Source organism: Rhopilema esculentum, chromosome 6 (assembly GCF_057945365.1).
Source record: "Rhopilema esculentum isolate cy_ngs chromosome 6, ASM5794536v1, whole genome shotgun sequence".
NCBI lineage: Eukaryota > Metazoa > Cnidaria > Scyphozoa > Rhizostomeae > Rhizostomatidae > Rhopilema > Rhopilema esculentum.
The window spans coordinates 7485006-7506111 of record NC_142820.1 but is presented as its reverse complement, the minus strand read 5'-3'; the positions used below and the strand labels follow the sequence as shown (position 1 = coordinate 7506111).

The window sequence follows — 21106 nt, the reverse complement described above, 5'->3', positions numbered from 1 at the left end:
CCAATTGTACGTGACTGCCAACCAACTGCCTAAAAGGATAAGACATAAAAAGGAGTCTAGTAAAGTTTTTCTGGGGGGGTGGACCTTTAGAAGCAAGGGTCGGGGGTCGGGGGGTCATATCCCCCGTCATTCTTTTTGTTAACAGAGATTTTACAAAATACTTTTTATTGGCCTTTCCCTCTACTTTCAAACTTGCATCGGAGCTTCTGCCATTTATGATTAAAATATTTTTCATCGTTTCGCTTGCAAGGGCGTTAACGATGTTGTTGTTGTAGACATAATTGTACTCAAGGAAACATTAAAATGGCGGCAAGACGGTTGTGTATATTTTTCGGGTCCAGTAGATACTTAAAGAGCTCCAGACCACAAAAGTTTTGCCAGTTTCACACCAAAAGTACTGTTAATGGGTCGTTTTCTCGTAATGTAATCGCTTTCACGAGTGGCTGTTTTGGAAGCTTGGCGTTATTTGAGCTTTATAACTACAAACAGGTTCCCGGACCGGAAAAAACTTTGATATGCATTGCTGCTTCAGAAGAAGGAAAAGCAGAAGAAGCTGCACCAAAAGTGATGTCACGGCGAGAAAGGAGATTCAACCAATTTGCATCGTGTGATTATAATGGAGAAGTACTAATGACAGCTCAAGACTTTTTGGAATCCTTGACAGAGAATGAGCCAAAATGTGAGTAGGCTCGTTTTCAGCAATGAATTTGTATACAACCTGCTAGATATAATTCCATATCCAAAAATTCTTTGATCTCTTTATTTCACACGTTTAAAACCGAAACTGTTAATACCTTCATGTATTGAAAACTGCTTTTGCAATAATTTCATCAAACAAAGTAGGCAATTTTTGTACTGGTCAAGAGCAAATTGCAGAAAAAGATCCGTTTATGTTGTGTGCAGAGGTAGCTATTGTGGAAAAGAATTCATTTTGGGAGAGAAACCAGAATTCAACCGAATTGAGAAAAATAAAAAGTTACCAAAAACATATTTTTGATACAAGCATCCAGGGTGCATTCCATGTAAACATCATCACCAAGGGTACGCTGAAGTCAGGCCAGGTGTATGCCAAAGTTCAATTGAATAAAAGACAGAGAAAAACATTACCTCAACCAGACCCCTCTGCCTCCTCTCATAATTCTCAGGCAAGTTATTGAATTGAAGATGATAGGCATAATATTGTTTTGGAGTCTTGTGCCTTAGAAAAAATATTTTCACAATTGTTTAATAACAATTATTGTTCACAACCCATGATGTAAAATCAGTTTAAATATTGATCAACAAGTTTCAAAACAAGCTTCCCGCCATGCAGCTGCACCATTTCACCTAAATTTCAATGTATGTCATTTGCCAGAAGGTGCTGATCTTTCACCAATGCCACGCCGTAAAACATAACTCCATTTCGAAGTTCTTCAGGAATCACCACATGGATTGTTGCCTGGATGAACATAAAGTTGTCTTACCCTATTACCCTGTTATAGGCACATCTCATTTAAAGTTGCATCTGCTTATTTTTGGATGTAGGTGTTGTGTGCTTATAAGTGGATCTTAATCTTTTTTTGTGAGAAAGATGAAAAAGCCAAACAACCATATTGCTATCTATTGTTTCTTTGAGAAGGTTTTGTGATTCCTCCATCACTTTACTTGCATTATCAACTTCTTTAAATTGTACTTTTATTATAAACTGACATGATGACAAGACAACCTTGACAAAGGACATCTTAATGAAGAATTAATGATCAATTGAAAATGATTTGGATCCTGTGGAAATTGACATTGAATAACTCTTATAATATCCAGTTTCTATTGTTAAAACATTACTCATGGAATTCATTTTCTTATTGTATCTGAATCATTTTCTTGTATCCTGAAAATGGCAAAATCACGAACTTCCGTTCATTATAAGCACATGTCCTTTTAATGAATACATTTCTGTACAAGCAAATCTCATGTTTCCCTCTATTTCTTCAAATTTTAAAAAAAGCCAAAACCTTTTCCTTCCCTATCCATTATCAAAGAGGAGACAGCTGGGTATCTAGTAACATCATTTCCAAAAAGTACCTTTGGTGGTACTAATTAACTTATTAGTTTTGTATTTTGCCCTTGACACATGAAAAGTTGGTTCTATGAGTGATGACAATAAGCTGCATAGACAGAAAAGCCTGATGCTTTTGAGCAAAATTAAAATTTGTTTTGTTCACACATTTTCACAATCATAATCCTTTTTTGCTATATCCACACTAAACTTGGTTTTTTGTATTTAGTTTCAAGAACAAGCAAAGTAAACCTGAAGGATGAGGTATGTTTGAATAAAACACCTACTTACTCTGAAAATTCTGTAAAAGGTTCTCAACAATGCTTCTTTATGTTTCTATAAAAAAATTTCCTGTGTCTTTTTTATTACCATTGATAATTACAAAGAAATATATTAAATGAAATTTTTTATTAAATACTCCCTTTTCTACAGCTTATCTAATCTTTTTGGAATAGGATCTTGAAAAGATAAAGCAGAAGACCCCTGGTATAAACAGTGGCTCACACACTTTCTTCAGAGATCTCCACCAAAATGGTAATGTTCAATGTAAACACACAATAATAATTCAAACAGCTGTGTGATGTAACTAGCGCAAATACAGATTTATTATTGTTGTGAATATAAATAATTAGCCAAGTAGAAAAATATCTGCCTAATTTTCATGTCAAGTAAATATTCTGTTTCTCCCTGCAATGCAAAGCTTTGACATTGCTTCTGTTTTTCATTCCTTGATTTTTATGTTTGTTTGGGAAAACTTGATGAGAAATTGTCATTTTACTTTAGGAGTAATAACATACTCTGAGTACCTGTTTCTGGTCACTATTTTAACAAGTAAGTAGACATGATATATTTCTTTGTAGATGTACTGGAAAACTCTTGGCATTATAAATCAGTGAGCAGCCATTTTAAAAAAATGAGTTTTCACTAATAAAGTTGAAACTTGTCCTATTATAGCAACTCAGCAGCTCTATGGTTTTTGACACATCACCTGATGGATTCTGGCTCTGCTAGGATACACTGTTGCATTTTATTTATTGTATTTTGCCTGATAGACTTTTTAAGATTTTATTGGCAGCAATCATGTCTGTATGAAGAATCTGTTGATTTCATACTTTCATTTGGAAAACTCGCTACTCACATAGCGCTTTAGACTAGATATTGCCCTTCAGTTTACAGTGAATTTTATTTTGCAAAATTTATATAATTAGCATTACACAAAATTAATGTTACGGTGAAGGGAAGTGTTTTTTGAACATTTATTCTTAATTAGTAACTGCTTTACATAAATGAATTATTACAAAAATACACTTCCACTTCCTGTGTGTCTCCTTGTTTTTATAAACACCTCTTTAACTGTGATATTACTCTAGCTTGCCCATGTCAATCATTAAATATAAATGAACAAAATGACTAACTCTCTTTCATGCTCCTGGTAAACCATTATCGATATTGTCAATCCAGCTTAATGAAAATATAGAGAATAATCACATCATCAATGATTAAAGGGTTTTATTATGTTATGTTCTATCAAAAGCTGATTGTAGAATACAAGTTTTGTTTCAATTTTTGAAATATTTTTTGTTTGCTTTTTTTCTTAGAATCCAGAACTGGCTTGAAGATAGCATTCAAAATGATTGATGTTGATGGAAACCATCATATCAACAAAGAAGAGTTCCAAGGGGTATGAAGACAATTCCTTAGATTCTATTCAATGTCTAATCTTGTTTGGCTGCAACAGATATGCCAAGGCAGGAAGTGACAAGTGGCATTATGTTTTGACTGAACAGTTTTGCTGATCAAAACTGGAATACTACACGCCACTAATTTTACAAAATGCTTGCTCATCACACAACTATTCTTCTGCACAATGTTTTTGAAGTCAAAGCTTAGACATAAATATGAATCACAAGCTTTTTGCATTCAAGGTGAAGGGCATAATGTTTAGTTTCACATATAATGAGATCAACAGGGGGATATTTATACTATCATTAAGTAATCTTGAACTCTCACTATTTACAATTACCTTTAAAAGTTGCTTGACACCACGCTCAAAGTACCTTCTAAAATATTGATAATTTATTCCAGATTCAACAAATGATAAACAAGTCATCTACTCGAGTAAGTTTTCTTTGACTAGGAGCTTCCAGTCAGATCGTTAGTATTCATCCTGTTAAAATAAATATTTGTAATGCTGATCATTTGTATGGGTATCTCAAGGCAAGTTTTTCCTCATTGGATTTTTAAAACCTTTGAGAATTTTCTTTCACTGTTGAATGCCATTAAATTGCCATTATCAAAGGTAACATATTTTTTCAGGGGAAGCATAAACCAAATTTGCTTTATACGTTATATTGAATGTACCTATTTGCACTCCATTTTGATTAAAAGTTTGTTTATATAATCTAAATATATTAGGAAAATTACCTTTTGCACAATATCAAGGCATTTTGAGCTTCTAGTTTCATAAGTCAGCATGGCAGCTTAAATTAGGATAACAGACAGCATTATTACTATGGAACTGCTCCTAGACTGTTTATTTTTGTATGACATCAGATGTATAGATTTGTAGAACATGGTTATCATAAACAAACTTACCGCTCTGGGTTTTCACTCATCTAGTATCGATAGTATTCAGCCAGAGAGACGTTATTATTATCAAACAACTCATAAACAATTTCCTACAATATGTAAGAGTTAATATTGTTGTATTGCATCTAAACCTTCGAAGTAAAGAATTATTACAGTGATGCGATATCAAATGTATCATTCATTTCACCCTTTTGGCTTTTGTTACCTAATGATTTCCCTACTTTTCAAAAGGAAACTCGAAATGGTCAAAACTCATTGGATTACACGACGCTGCTCACCCATCTGTTTGGCCACGATGGCAAGCGAGAGCTTACTTTTGAGCAATTTTTCAAGTATGTATCAAATACTGAATTATACCTTTACTAAAAAAAATCATCTTCCTCGCTATTTTCAAGACAATCATATTGAAGAATGCATTATTAACAGCACTATGTAAACATGAACTATGTTTCTTTATTGTCATTTTAAACATGCAAAACATTTTGTCATTGTCTCAAAATACTTCCCTTTAAGTGTCATTTTTGTGTCGGTTTTTTAAAAGGAATAAGGGCCATATATGAAGGTTATGTAGTATTTGAAACTCTATGTCTGTTTTTCCAGTCGAAATTTGTTGCTCTCGCAAATAGCATTTTTGGTGCTAAAACTTTTGAGATGAAATCCCCTTCGACAGTGTGTCAATCACAGAAATGTCTTGGTGGTTAAAAATTTATATGTTAGTGGATCCATTATTAAAATACGTTCAATAATGAATCCACTACTATAATGCATTAAAACTACGTTTATATATGTTAGTGGATTCATTATTTGTTAGTGTCAAGGACTTCCTTTTCAAAATAAATGTCAACCCGTGGGTGCTCCGCGTTTACAACATATTGGCTTTATCTCCATTAAAACTATTATTAAGGTAAAATATTTTCTGTAGATTTATGGATGACCTGCAGTCAGAGGTTCTAGAACTTGAGGTATCCTTTTTGTCATGTTGCGGAAAGTCTGACATAACTTTTCGATTTTGGTAACATATACAATTTTAGATAATCAGTTGCTTTTTAGTGTACTGCATTTTGTCAGTTGCAAATAGAGAAATACTAATTTCCCCTTTGTTGTTTTATCCTGCCAGAGCGCCACGTTTCTGTCTTTGTATGCTCTCAGAAGTTTCTTTGATAACACAAACAAGTCCCATAAGCTTTCAACGCAATATCTGGAAAAATATCGCTTTATCTTCGTTAATTTTTGTTAGTCCTCCATTCCTTCACTTCCTCCACATCTCTATGACCTCTTTTCGACTATGCTTTCTTAAGGGTAATAAGATTTGCAGCCAAAATTCGGGCTTGTTTTCTTAAGAGTTGCTCACCCTAACCGTGTTCTCATGTTGAGGTGTATGGAGGGAAATCACGTTTTCTATTGTGAAGCTTTAGTCCTTAACCATGTGTCAGTTTCATGAATTTTCAAAGAGCATGAAGACGATATCAGAGCTTGATTTTGCTCGTATACTACTTCGAAATACCGTTTTATCAGCTGATGAGCACGAGGATTACTTGAATAGGCTGCACAAGAGGATTCCAGAACCAAAGGTAAGTCGCTCAAAACACTGAATTAATATGTAGATCATTTGACCTTGTTTTCTTATCTTTGGCGCTCTTGTTAGGATACTCTTACCGTCAATGTCGGGCTAAGATTCATCGAGATAGCTACTTGATTGCTTAAAATAACTGTTTAGAATTCCTTAATAGTTCTCATGATCTGCAGAAATACTATACTGAATCTGACAAAAGGGCAAATTTGTTGGCTTTTGTTTAGCGGAAAGATCGTTGCACTTATCGAACATTTTACTATTTTACTACACTAAGTTACATTGATGTTGCTTAGATCCTGGTTTGTCATATATTTGTAACATTATTTCGATTAAGCTGATAAAACATCACTCGGCAAATAGAATTGCATAGGTATTCTGGTTTTCTTCCGCTAAAGCAAAATACATGAAGAAGTTACTTTTATTTATTTATACTTATGATGAAAACACTGTTTACTGGTTTGTCATATACACGAATGTCTTTGCGTGAAACTTAGTGTTCCAACTTTGAGCTGTCCTGTTTATACGTTAAAGGGCATCTATAATATTTTATCAGAATATCCCCCCGATGTACGGGACAAACATCTTGCGAGAAATTATGACAGGGTGGTTGCTTTTTGGATAAAATCCTAAGCCGAAGGAGCTGATATTTTCAAATGGTCTTCGATCAGGAACAAGCTTCTGATGTGTAGTGTTGTATTTGTTTATTTTAGGGAGTGACTTTGGGGGAATTCAAAGCGTTTAATAGATTCTTGAATAACGTTGACGATTTTGTGGTCGCAATGAGAATGTTTAACATGATGCATGAACCAATTGGACAGGGTAACTATAAGCTTACTACTTTTGGTGGAACACTATCAATTTTAATTAGAAAATTGACGAAGGACACCATAATTTGAATTCTTGTTCCTGTTTTATAAACCAGTACTATCATGTACATCTCAAAACACGTTGCAATCAAAGTTCTTTCGGTAAACCCCGTTCCTGTTTAGGTTATATTAATATTGCTGTTTGCAGAAAGAAAGTACCATTGAACTGACCATTAAAAATTTTGATGTCCTGATATGCTTAGCTGTCTTGAGACTGTTCTGAGAATGAGAATTTTCATAAGCAAAGGCGGCCTTGATTTAACAAGCTCGATACGTCTTACTGCCAAAAACTATTTATTGAACTATTTAAGACTATTCAAAATTCTATTGAAGCCTTTTAATCTATTTGTTTTCTTCGCAGATGTTTTCATCCGTGCCATCAAAGTCTCCACTGGTGAAGATATCAATCCTTACGTCATCAATGTTGTCTTCCAGCTTTTCGACATCGACGGTACATTTTTATCTTTTTTCTTTATGGCCTAAGCGGATCTGAAGTGAAGAGGGAAGGGGTGTACCAATTAAGCAACAATGGAGCGCTCTTTCCCTAAGATTTTTTTTCGCTCTTCGTTATGTTCCTGTTTCACGGATGTGTGTATCTTTCACTTTCTTGGTGCTAGTAGTGTCTTCATTAATCTCTAATCTTTGGAGCCAAAATTGAGTTATGATTCCCAAGGTCAAATGTTTGTGGTGTTGGGCATATTCTTTAAGCCCATTCAAATCCACCTGGAGAAGGGAAACATTTTGAAGTATACGCAAAAGCTTCATTGTGTGTATTTTTAAATTCGATTCCAATCAGTTTAGGCACCTTTCTAACCCCCCCCCCCTCCCCTGATGAAATGACTGCTTCCTGGGTTTTTTAATGTACAATTCCTGGTATTTGGTGTCACCAAGCGAATTTAAGATGACAAAAGCTGTTATTATTTTGACGAGAAGCTTTTTTCTGGTTCTGCTCCCTTTCTTCTTATGAATCTTGGAATCCACGAACATTAATTATTTATTTTCACGAACGTTAATATCACCTGGCAGTTTGTTAATGTCAGTTTTAACTCCTGGCTGTTTCAAACTTGATTCCAAAAACACTGTACAATATTATCCATTAATTCCAAAATCTCAGATAAGAACTGGAAAGTTTTTCAGCCTGTAATTTTCACATACTCTAATTATATCAACAAGTGTTAGGTGTCTCATTTCCTCACAAATAAGGGAAATTTGATATATTCTGTTGAAATCGTCTACTTAATGTGCTGATGAATTGATATCAAACTTGATATCACCTCCCGATTATTGGCTTTTTCTACTTTTCTCTTGTTCGGGGGTTTTATATAGACCTCCGGGCCTAAAAGACAAATCCATCAAATTTTCAGGTCTAAGGAAAGCTTTTAATTAACGTAGAATATTGAATTTTCTAGGCGATGGAAAGCTAAGCGATGTGGAATTTGTTGGTATTATGAAAGACAGGCTCAAGAGGGGTTTTGGGGTAGGCACTCTGCTTTTTCATATTGATATGGAGATCAAGCAATTTTTGGCGTTACGACAATTATTAACTTACCTATATTTTGTAGCAAGATAGATCTGTTTGTCTTGGCAAACTCTGAACTGTAGCAAAGTGATGGCTGATTTATTTCAATTTAGCCAAGATATTTTATGGATTGTTGTGAAAAAGTTTTCGATCTCGTTATTCTCATCAGTTCTATCATTACTTTTTTAAGTCAAAAGTTTGTTTGAAATGCAAATTTTTAAGGTCAGGATAAATTCCGACTGATGATATTCTGCACAATCGAAAACGAATTTGAGCTGGATTTTTTTAAATGCAACTGATACTTTACGCAGATCGAGAGTAAATGATTCTGTTTAATCATACAATGTGAAAAACAGTTGTAATTGATATTTTGGTCTACTTTGGTGGATTAATGTTTCAAGCTTATGAATTCTATCTGCCTGTTATATTTTTTCACTTTCTGCTTGTTATACGTCATGATATGTCTGCTGTATTTGTAATGACTATTAATGATGATGAAATTTAATTAATTATTCATTTATTCATTTAATCATTAAACTAAATTATTCTTCGTTACAGTAACAATGTTGAATGTGACATATTTCTTGCTTTATGTAGCATAAATATTGATCTGCTGGCTGCTTAAATTATATTTTTGTTTTCAATTTTTCAGAAATTCCCCAGTCCTGTCAAATGGGCAGGATTCAAGCACTGCCTGCGCAAAGAGGTAAAACAAGGTTAATTTCTGAGGCCTTGACTGTTCACTAATCTATATCAATGTAAGTAAAAAAGCACTGGTTCGTAATATTCATAGGCGTTGGACAAACAGTTCTCAACTGAGTATATTTTGCAAATGGTTTTTCATCAATAATTCAATTATGGGGGTTAATTTTTTAAGAAATTGGGCGTAGTTCTTTCTGGTGCAGAAGAGAATTTGTGTCATAAAAATATTTTAATGCCATTCTAGTCTTTGAAGATTTATTGCTTGTCTTTCTTTGGCTGTAGTTATTTAATGGGTCATGTTATGCTTTTCAGCTTTAATCAGTGTCAGTAAAAAGGTTTAACAGGGGTTTGCACAATTTATGAGGAAGCTCTGTCTAGTGTATGTCTCAATAGTTTTCCCAGGAAAGGGTTCCTCTTACAAGCTTCCAAGTATTGTATTTGTTTTTCTAGCCTTTGCTTTAGTGAAATTTTGCTTGGGTTAGTAAAAATTTTCCAGAAATATAAACGATGTATATATGTTCGTAACAAATTAGTTTTTCGTTGGGATTTATTCATATTTGTAGTTAAGTGTAATGATATTCTGCAGCATATGACTGTTTATAATTGCTAGTCATTTGTAAGTTATATTAAAAAGCTATATGTATTAAATGTTTATTGCTATGTGTCTGTTGAGCATCACTAACGACCGATGCTAGGCCGGAAATCTTTCAAACCTGAAAAGTTACGTCGTATTTTCACGTCGCTGTTTGCTTGCGAACCGTCTATAAAGGTTGTTATGTGGAGGCATGAAATCCAGGTTAAATTTGGGCAGTGAATGTTTGCTGATGCTTGTTAAAAGTTGGAGACTTTCAATTCAATGGAAAATGTTGATTCTTCAGTTTGTTTCGTTGGCTCTGGGTTGACAAATATGTATATGATGTGGCAAAATTTTCTCCATTGTATAATCGCTATTAATTTCACTGGCCGATTACCCGAGAGCACGAAAGAGAGACCTTCTTATGTGCAATTGCTCATCAGGCTCAAATATATTGGGAAAACTGAAATTGACCTAAAAAAACGCTGAGAGTAATCTGCTTTACTTTCGTTGTAACTCACTACCTTTACAATTGATTATTGTTCTTGCCTTTAAATACATACAAAATCCTTCAATCGTTGACTTCTTTTTTCTTACTGAAACCGCAGAAGTGGTGCTAGGTCCAACCACATGCTTTGAGTATGTCTAATCTGGCGGGTCTAACATTGATAAGAATATCTTCAGCCAAATCCGATTTTTGCTGGAGCCTGAATGAAAAATATCGTTCTTCTAGTTCCTTTATTCCTGTGCGAGACTTTGTAAGGAATTCTGGGAAATGAAAATTCCTTTGCTTTTGAAATAACTGCGTTAATTTTCTAAAAGTGCCCTTAATTGGGAGTTTGGGGCTCTTTGTATAGATTCGTCAGTTTGAATAGGCCCAGTAGTGCAATAAATCCGCAATAAACTGGTCAGACATGATGAACATTGCAGCAAAAATGACTTTTTAATCTCGAAAATTTACCATAGGGCGTTGAGAAATTTTAGTCTATTGGGTTACTTGGAAAGTTTTAGCAAGCAGCTATATACAAGCTACCCATTGCTATCTCAACTTTGGTTGAAAATTGATCTAAGTTCTGGAGCATGCCTGGTGTTATGTGTCGATTAAAGTAAGTTTTTGAGTTGCATTTTCAAATGTCTTTGAATGTTTATTTTCTTTGAAAATTTTCAACAAATTGAATTTGTTCTTAGATTGAACTGAGGGGTCGAGTGGAAGTATACCGTCTTTTGTTACAGGAAAGGGGAATTTTTACTACTGAAGTACCCCTATCCTTTAATTTAAGAACGTTTCCAAATATTGCTTTGCTGCCTAAACCCACACTACTAACCCCTGGAATAAGGGACAAAATGCCGGTTCCCTGGATCTGCAGTTACAGAGGGACCTATTTGCACCCTTATTGGGACTCAGACCTTTCATGTCCTTATAAAGAGGAAACTTTCATTAATCCATCACGTGTCTCATCGTCTATAAGTAGTCTAGCCCTTAGATGACGAAAATTAACAAACCATAGCACTAATCACCTTTAACCTTAAGAAACTGCTTTAAAATCCTTCTTTTAAAACTGACGCAGATATAATTCTTTCAACCGTAGGGCACCTTTTCCGGTTCCACTGACATAGATGAATAGGAAGGAAAGCTATAAGTTTGGGAGTAACAAAGATGATAATTGGTTTCTAGTCTGAAATTGAATTGAATTGGTTGTACGAAAACCCATTGCTTTGCAAGCGCTTCTCGCTGATTTTACTTCGAAGTTTTTTGTTTACATAATCGTTTGCAATCAAATCCATTCTCCACTCTAAATGAATATTTTCAAAAATACCAGAATGCGATGACCAAATCTCAGCATTAGCTAGAAGCTAATTTTCTATGGGATGTTGTAAATAGGATTCTGGTCAGCTTCCTTAATACAGGGTTACTCTTGAAACCAAAACCGCAGAATAAACTCTCGTCTTGTCACACCACTCCTCTTTAAATTATGCAGCGGTATCCTGGATCTGAGGTGGACTCATGATGGTTCGGCATCTTTGTGTTAGCTTGAGTTTATACCTGCGAAATAAACAACAAACAAGTACAAAAATAGAAATTTAGGTGCAAAGTAATATGGCATCTCAAGGCATTGAGAGGTATAAGGCCATCGTTTTTAAGGCCAATGGCATCGTTTTTAAGGCCAACGTTCGGAATACTCTCATCATCATACAAAATTTGTTACACAAACAAAGATACCTAGACGAAAAAAAACCTTTAAGACAGTTTAGAAGGTATTATTTGTGTACAGAAAAGATTTTGATATTTTGAGCTTTTCGCTTTGCTGAATAGAAATGCGTTTCTTTTGAAGCTCTTTTTGGCTCGTATTCTCTTGAAGACCGTTGGTGTAGCTAGGGGGTGTAGGGGTTGTGACCCCCCCCCCCAATTCTTCAAGAGTTGGTCGGTTAAATTTCAGTTGGTCCATAAAGTCTTTAATTTGTTGGTAAAATTATCTAACAGTAGATAAAATAGCACCTAAGTTTTTCTTCATCTATGTCTTCGACGGTCAAGCTACGCCACTGTTTGATGGTGATAAGGTAAAAATTTCTTTGAGAGTTTGAAAAAATTGCGGCAAACCAGTGTCACTTGTCAAAGAAGCTTTACGTCTTTTCAATGAAACTTCTATTCTTTTTTGATTTTGAACTTTGTCTGCTAAACAACTTGGGCTGCCTTAGGGGCTAGATATTTAGAAGAAGTATATGTGAGTATCAACACCCAAAAAAACTTTTGTAAGATCACTTTTTAAAAACAGATTCGCGGTATGACTTCGGTATCACTTGAACGATAAAACTTATGGCGACTGATAAGATGGGCACAACCTAATTGAGAAGCATTCAGGAAGTGCAAATCGGTGTGCAAACGTTATTCTGATGAGTTTCTTCCTGAATAGTTAATTTGCCCACCACTATAGGCATTACAATATGGCAGGTTTCATTCAGCATTGAGCTTTGTTGCTTGCTGCCGCCAATACATGCATTAAAGTACGAACTCCATCAGTTGTGGTCGCTGTTTGCGCCAACAAATAGCAGTCAGTTGTTAGGAGAAATGATGAATTGCGATTCATGCAGCTGACGGGGGATTGGAACTAATGGCTGTGATAAAAAATAGTTACAGGTACAGGGGGCAAAGCATGCATATTTTGTTAAGAGAAGCTAGGCACAATGATTTCTTGGCATATTGAAATATTGAAACCCCACCCTTCCCCAATTAACAAGCCTACAGGACTTCAAGGTTATCGAAGGCCCAAATATGTCGAAGGCCATGATGTGATAGAGGGTGCTTGTCTTCATCTACACGTATACTCAATGAAGATATTGCTGCTTTGCATCAGTTTCATTCTAGGGTATTATGCACATTAAAAAGCGTCTATGCTGTAATGAAGTTACAGTATCATGAGCAAATAAATGAGACAAAAATTGTCCTTATCATAATCTGACAACCGTGGGAACACAGTTGCGACAGAAAGTGAAAAGCGATAACGTTAATTATATTGAATTTTGTTTAAAACGAGAGAATTAGAAATCAAATGGCTAGATAAAGTGATCGCAGAAAAACGAATGATTTTTTATCAGTATGGGTCACTAATGATGCTTTATTATCTACTGAGAAAGCTTTATTCTTTGTGCAGAAAAATCACTAAAAGTAAGCTTTGAGTTTTTCTGGTTGCTCTGCGGTAAGGCATCTTACATAAAGCCCTTTTTATACTGAAGAAGTTGGGCCATTGCTATTTTTGATAGTAGTGTATTGACTTTAATGTGTCTCATTTCATTGAGGTGTATTGTTGAGAAGATACCTGTTGTAATCTCGTGCTGAAAATTCAAGCAAACGATTGGGGGACATTCACTTGACATCGGACATGTCCCTGCTTGTCACGAGCACGATTTATATTAAAGCTTTTCCATCCACAACCATAGGCCAATCCTAATTAAATATGCGATTGATTTAGTGTATACATCATTCCCCCCGATTTCTCATGGATGCTAATTTTTTGCCACCAGCTGACTTCATAGGTCAAGGAAACACGATATTAATGAAACACCGGAGATACAGTTTTAAGCAAATGAAAGATTCATCATTTTGGAAAGCAGACATAACCGTTAAGCAAGTTGGAGCTCCTGATGAGGTAGTAGCTGTACGAAATGAATTATATTGCTCTTTGTTTTTTATAAAAAGTTGCCATATGTACTCAAAGGTTGTTTCTTTCAAACTATCAAACCACTAGTATGTACCATCTCAGGGAATTCGTCGCATTGTTTCCTGTTGTCTATAGCAACTTCTTTTTACAATGTGAAGCTCAAATGCCATGCAATGAAAATGGAAAAGAAATGTTCTTATGCAGTAAATAAATGTAAATGATTTGTTCGTTCATAAAGATCCTAGGATAAATACTCCATTTTCGCAAAATTTCGTCCTCGTCAAGAATTTTGGTCATCAAGTGATTTTTGAGAATACAACTGTTTCCATCATACTTCGATATATTTTGCCTTTGCTATTTTTGGTTGTGTTAAGTGTTATTCAGAGATAAATACCAGAGTTGGTGATTTTAGTAATCAAATGCATATCTGGGATTGATATTATACAACCATAACCCGTTTAGTGAAAATTAAAGTCTTTCAACAAGGATTCATCTTAAGTATAGATATATGTAGATATTCAATAGTTGTATCTCATGCGAAATTTCTTTGCAAAGTTTTGCGAATATCGAGCTCAATCTTAGCTGCCAACAGTATTAATACATAACTTTTTACATATGTCCTTCCTAATCCTGTTTCCAAAAGAATGAAGATCGTTTAATGCACAATTTTTCTTCGTCTCTCTACCCGGAATCTTTACACATTAGTGTAATTATACCCTGTAACGCACCTAAATGTTAACAAAGATCCAATCCGAGTTTCAGAAATTTATATTTACTGTTTACTTATTTTTGTACATTTTGATTCTATACGGCCTGCCTGGAACGGACTTAGTCAGCACGACTCAAGTTTTTCAATCTCCTTTTTAGTCAGCACAAATTGTCTAAATCTGATTGTATTATCATGCCAAGGTTATTGTCCTCTTGTCACCGTATCAGTTAGCTTTCAGCAGAGAGCACGCTTTTAAACCAAAAGTTGGAAAGCAAAAAAGGATATTCGTAATACTGACCCTGTTTCAAGAGGACCCTTTTCTGTTTGTTTCTTTGTTAGTTTCTAGAAGCTCAGGTTACAGGGCTATGAGCTCCACACCACAGCAGAAGTAAGACACAGTCACTTGTCCGAAAAAAGAACTAAGAAGGTTTTTTAGAATGACCACACAAGCAGAAGTACGCAAGTCTGGAGTTTGATTCTTGCCTCTGTTCTGGACATTGCTTTTATCATGCTCCACTTGTGGAAGCCCGCAGAAAACATTTCCCTCTCATTTCCTCTTTCCCTAGATTTCGTGTTATTGGTTTTCTTTTATGGATTAGTGGCAAATAGTTACTGTTCTGTAATCAAGCTTCGATCTACTTGAGATTATGGTGTTTAATCTTAAATCTTTTTCTTACAGATACCAATGTGCCCGCAGAAGATTTCAAATCCAAAGCTAACATTTTTGGACCTTTGGTAAAATCAATTAGTCACTTCAACCTAAAGCCGATGCCACGCTGTCACCTGTTTGTAGAGTCTGAGTGTGAGACAGAACAAAGCCCCAGTGTTGGTGTTGTTCTCCCGGAGAAAAGTGATTTCATGTAGCCGCTCTGCTAACTGAGACACCAGCAATTTGCCGATTTTCTTTGCATAAAAACATAAAAACAATTGCATTGGGCATTGTTCGAGATCGTATATAGACATTAAAGTATAAAGACATTACAATTACATTTGTACAATGTACTCTTCGGACATGGTATAAACACGACAGCAGCCGGAATTGCACAACTCTAATATACTAGAATCAGGGGAAATAAGTGAATCAAGAGAAATGTTTAAACTATAAACTGTTCATATATGCTTGCTCAAATTGCATTGCCTTCTTGCAAAGCTTGAGTGAGACTTAGCAACAGGCCTTAAGGTCTTGTCACTGCGAGGCATCAACTTGTGTGACGCATTGCAATAAAAACTGGCATGCACCAAAATCAATCAATTCATCAAGCGTCACAGTTTAAGAACAAACGTTTTTTGCTGTTCTGAAAAACTTTCGAGTCACTTTAGAGTAAGCAATGAAGAGTTCGCCGGTCTTTGACAACATATAATTGTAAACTTTCTGCTACATATTGTTCCTTGAACATGTCTTTGCGACGCATCAAACGTAACACGAGCAGTTTGCTTGCAAGGCGATCCCGTTCTGACTTCACAATTACAACGGAGCGGATGCAGAATGTCGAAAGTGGTTACGAAGAAATGAATTATGAAGTTTCAAGAAGCGATATCGCAGAAGATTTGCGAAGCATCGGTAATAAATACGACAAGCTAGTACTGAAGATGTTTAGTCAACGATCACATCTTAGAGGCGATCTGATGTTGCTGAAGAAAGACGCGAAACTTCTTCGAAATGAAATGAAATACTTAATTGTAAAGCATGACAATACTACTGCATTCAAAAAAGGCTTCGGATCAGAAAGTCACGAGAAAGAAAGAGTACTTAAAGCTGAAATCGTTACCAAAGAAATGGGACAGCTTGAGCTTGCTCTTGCTGACCTTATGTCAAAGTATTATTTTCTTTTGCAGCAAACCAATACTCTCAAAGAGATAAATTCCTTGTGGCATATTCGTTCTGTGCTGAAATCTGACTTTTTCCTGGTAAAGGCGCAAGCTGCAAAATCTGGAGTAGCATCCATTCGAGATAGTATTGTCAGAAAAGATGCAAAAGAAGTCAAGAACGAGAATGAAAACCTTGCTCAGAAGCTTCGCTGGTTGACAAAGTTAGGCCACGAATTTCACGAGGAGCTTTCTGAACTGAAGGCTGCAAGAGCCGCGTTGGTTAATGGACGAACCTACCTGGGGAGGGAATACAATAACAACAGTGCAGCTGATGTAACTCAAGAGAGCATCCCTTTAAAAATGGACATAGATGCCATTTCTAAGGACGTTCGACAAGCTGAAGTACGCATCATTGATTCGTTACAGGAGAGAATTGATGCCTTAGATAGGCTCAGTGATGCCTTTAAGCTAGTTATGATTAAAGGTGGTTTTGTTAGCGTTCAGGATTTAGAACACATCCAAGTTGATAGCACATCCACAAGTGCCTCAGTCTCAAAAGAAGACCATGAGATAAGTAGCTTTTGTAGAATTACTGCAAATCAAACAGGAGTTCTGCACGATTTGAAGCAATTCTCTGTTGACAGTGATGAGGAAGTCGAAGAAGTCCAGGTTCGCTATATTCGGCAGGAAGACATAGATGATACCGATCTTAGATGTCTGTCTCTAGGAGAGAGAAAGCGCTACGAGAAAGAGAGTGCCGGCAAACAATCTTTTTACGGTGGGCTGGACAAAAGTGCATCGTCTAGGGTGATTCATAAATCAAAGCAAAGCAAGCAGAAGCTGCTTGACGTTGTGAAAACACAGTCAAGTGGCTATGAATCAATAAAAACTGAAGAAGTGAATAAATATTCTTTTCATGCCGCTTTGTCGGAAAGTGAGGAATTCTTTGATGCGGAAGAAAGCTTTACCAGTGCTGTTACAGTGTGGCTGCGTCCCGAAGCGTGTGTTTTAAGCCGTACAGAGAGCGAAGAAACACTGACTGATGAAATTAACAATATCAAAGAAAGTGAGGAGGAAATATGTAATGCCATCGAGAGAAAATTTGAAGAAGAAATAGGTGAAGATCAGGGTCAAGATCAAAGAAGCCTTCTGTCGAGATTTTGTCTTTCAAAGGACCACGATGGCCTATCATATGTCTCAAGTTCAAGTGAAGAAAATCTGGAAGAAAAAGGGGTGAATATTACTTCAACCGACTGTAAAGATCACCATGAAAGGTTTTTTATGGCGAAAAGTTTCTTTGAGACGAATTTCGATACGAAGGACAATATTCATTTTGTTCAAAGCGACGAAACTGCAGAAATAAGCAAGACTGAGGCCGAAACTGGGGATGTTTCAAATAATTTTAAGAACAAAATTACGGTAGGTGACGAAATTATCGTTAAAGGACCACCAGAAACGGCCAAAGGGAAAGAAATTCTTGGTACGATCTGTCTCAATCCAACCGTACTTACTACTGGGTCAACGGAACCAACGCCAAGAGATAAAATATTGAATCCGGAAGATCGGCCAGTTTTCTACGATCCAGCAGGGGTATGGAAGGGAATTATCAAAAAGCCAAGCAACCCTGAAAAGAAACTGTTTAAATCTAATACATTAGAAAGAAAACCTAAGCAAAAGGTTGACGAACAATCAAGTTCTGTCGCAGAGAAGAGAGATGTTAGCAATCGAGTGGTTAGTAGGAACAAAACGCTGCCAAGAGGTTTTAAAAGCACCAAGAAAGCAGACGAGGGGGCAGATGTGGGTGCTGTTATACCAAGAAGGCCATCAGCGACAAAAATGGCGTACAGTGACACTTGCAGCTCTTTGCCCCGGAGCCAGAAGTTGTTGAAATCTCAAAAGCCTGTAAGCCATGTTCCCAGGGTAAACCCTGAACCGGTTTCAAATGTTTCAAATGAATCTCCTAAACAAACATTGCAAAAGAGATCAACAACACGACCGGTTAGTCAGGTCGTCTCGAGCAGGGCTTCATCCAACTTGAAATCGAATCTTCCTGTAACTGAAAGCGCGGGACGTCCGCAAAGTAGAACTGGTAGTTATCAGCAGAACAGACCATTGTCAAGGACTGGTAGCATGAGAAAAAGAGAAAACGAACCAAGCACAGGAGCCTCTCCACGAAGACTGGCAAGCCGTGGTTCTATTTGTCTTGAAAACCTTGCTGATGATTCACGACCAGCTAGTCGCACTGGCACATCCAGACAAGGACGTGTCTCAATATACGGGACACTCCCACGAGTTCGTAAAGGGAGCAAGCCCATTAATTCCCAAAACACAAGTTATGAAAAAGAATCTGAGAGTAAGAATTCTACTAAGCCAGTGTTCGATGCCTCGATGTCGTCCACTAAGGAAACTCAGAATTCCGAAACACTTCACACCGTTGTTAGACCGTGCAAGAGCTCAGAGGAACTCCAAATGATACCCCAGCTGCAATACGACAATCATGAGGCGAGATTTTTCACTGAGCCAGGCAATTCAAGTCATCAGGGAAAATCCTGCAGTACACTGCCCCGCCCTCGTATCAACAACACTACTGACAAAAACAAAAATGAAATTAGGGTACCTGCAGAAACTACAAAGTCCGGATCAGACACGTTGAAGAAAAGGAAAATACTTTCTTCTATAACGAAGAAGCAAAAAACGACTGGTGATCAAGAACAGAGTGGAAAACCAATTAAATTGGAAAGCGAGAAAAAGAATAAAAAGAAGGTGTCTGAGAAGGCAGCCATCTTCATGCACAATGCTTTGCGTTTTGTTTCGTCCGATTCAAAATCTAAAACAAAAAGCAGCAACAGAAATATAAACAATCAAAATACAGATACTCAGGTAAAACGGCGACCGCAAAGTGTGGGTAACTATCAAGAACACAGAAAATCCTTCATTCCATTGCCTTCTTTTTCATGAGACATTCGGGTAGCCCAAAGGATTGTTTTAAATTTTTTTAGTAATATGTAAACAACTGTAAATCAGTATTTGATATGTTAATCCTCATTCTTTGTTGATATGTAAGGAAAAACCAAGCGCTACTTGTCTCTTTGTCTTGCCTTGAGCACTTTTGAAGCCGGTCATGAGCCCAGTGGTTGACATCGTTATCAATTGAGCATGCTAGAACTTTTGCTCATGATTCCGTTTAACCAAAACCAGCCTCAAAGCATAAGTATTCAGTATCTTTCTGCATAATAAAAACGTAGGCGGAATTAAACTTTTGAAGAATATTCAGAAAATTAATATTTTTTGACACACTCTTTCTCGTCTCCCCTGCAAAAAATATCTCTCAAAACAAATCTTTTCCACACGTTTGATCTTGATGATTAGGCATCTTCCCTAACTATGTTAAAAAAATTTCAATATTATTAAAAGTTAGGAATTTCGAACAAAAGCTTCTTAACTTTAGCAATATTAGCACTAAATTTCACAGCTCTTCTTATTGGCTCTAAGGTCTCTTATTTGTGAACTAATATTTGTCAATACATACCGAGAGGAGAGGAATGCCGTCGCCTTAGGAAATTGGTACTTGAAAAATGTTCCGAAGCTTCTAATAGCTCATTCATGGTTGATATTTGTATTTTTGATCTGCTGTGGGGATCTTGAAAGTAGGGAGCACTTCTCACGCACACAATTTATAATGTATTGTAATGGATGAAAAGTGGCACGGAGTTCTGAATGCCTAAATAACTGCCAATACCTATACCCAGCGCACATTCATAGGCAGGGGACTTTGGCACCCTGTCCCTCATATCAAGAGAGATGCTTGCCTTCTCTTTTGCAATATCTAACACAAACACAGTTAGAATCTTTGGAGAAATCAATTCAAAGAAAAACCCGTTCCTTGCACTATTAAATTTACATGAGCACACTATTACCGACGATAAAATTCCTCTTCCTTTACGCTGTCGTGGTTGAACTGCCTTAACTTCAACTAAGCTGCGGTTTCTGTGTGTTTTAGCTACCGGCTTGTATGAAATAGACAGGGGGTGCAACTGCTTTGGGCAGTCAGGGAAAACATCCTATTTCCCAAGCAAAGAAAAATCAAAGAGCCCCCCTCAATAGCAGCATTTAGACTCATAATAAGCGCGGTGTCTTTTGAAGACGCCATCCTACTTGCCTTATACTGAAAATGCTAAAAGTAGCATGTGTCGCCTCGAGTTTTTCTAAATTAGACGTAATGGGTGGTGTAAGGAAGGCTATTTTCATTTTACTAGCAGTGTTTCTGAAATCTGACATAACATGCTACTTCTCGCTAAACCCATATTCCACTCTCTTCATAATTAGCTTTGGATTAATTTTCATCAGAGCAAACGAAGTCAAATCAGGTTCACATCTGACCTGTTTTCTTTATCAACTTAGAATCCTTGAATCATCATAATATCATCATCTTCATCATTATAGTCGCTTAATAATTATCATTATATATCAATTATTATACATCAATTATCATCATTATAGTCGCCTAATACATTATAATTTTGATTATTATTATCATCGCATAAACTATGTACGTGTGGAGGAGCAATTCTTC

The 21106-nt window shown here is 36.3% G+C and overlaps 2 protein-coding genes across 3 annotated transcripts; both read left to right on the top strand.

Annotated features, from left to right (window-relative positions):
• Positions 1-268: 268 nt before the first annotated feature.
• Positions 269-9948, top strand: LOC135686343 (calcium uptake protein 3, mitochondrial). Its single transcript, XM_065202551.2, has 13 exons — positions 269-679; positions 2265-2299; positions 2491-2569; positions 2819-2866; positions 3634-3716; positions 4121-4153; positions 4856-4956; positions 5547-5586; positions 6058-6195; positions 6908-7016; positions 7425-7514; positions 8473-8540; positions 9235-9948. Exons 1-13 carry the CDS (start codon positions 304-306, stop codon positions 9301-9303), a joined length of 1269 nt encoding a protein of 422 aa, XP_065058623.2. The 5' UTR covers positions 269-303; the 3' UTR covers positions 9304-9948.
• Positions 9949-10086: 138 nt separating this feature from the next.
• Positions 10087-21012, top strand: LOC135686340 (uncharacterized). Of its 2 annotated transcripts, XM_065202547.2 has the most exons (3): positions 10087-10964; positions 13879-14003; positions 15404-21012. In XM_065202547.2, the coding sequence occupies exon 3, from the start codon at positions 16120-16122 to the stop codon at positions 19489-19491; it is 3372 nt and encodes a 1123-aa protein (XP_065058619.2). In that variant the 5' UTR covers positions 10087-10964; positions 13879-14003; positions 15404-16119; the 3' UTR covers positions 19492-21012. The 2 variants fall into 2 exon arrangements, with proteins under 2 accessions (XP_065058619.2, XP_065058618.2); XM_065202546.2 differs by having other exon boundaries at positions 10087-14003.
• Positions 21013-21106: the final 94 nt, after the last annotated feature.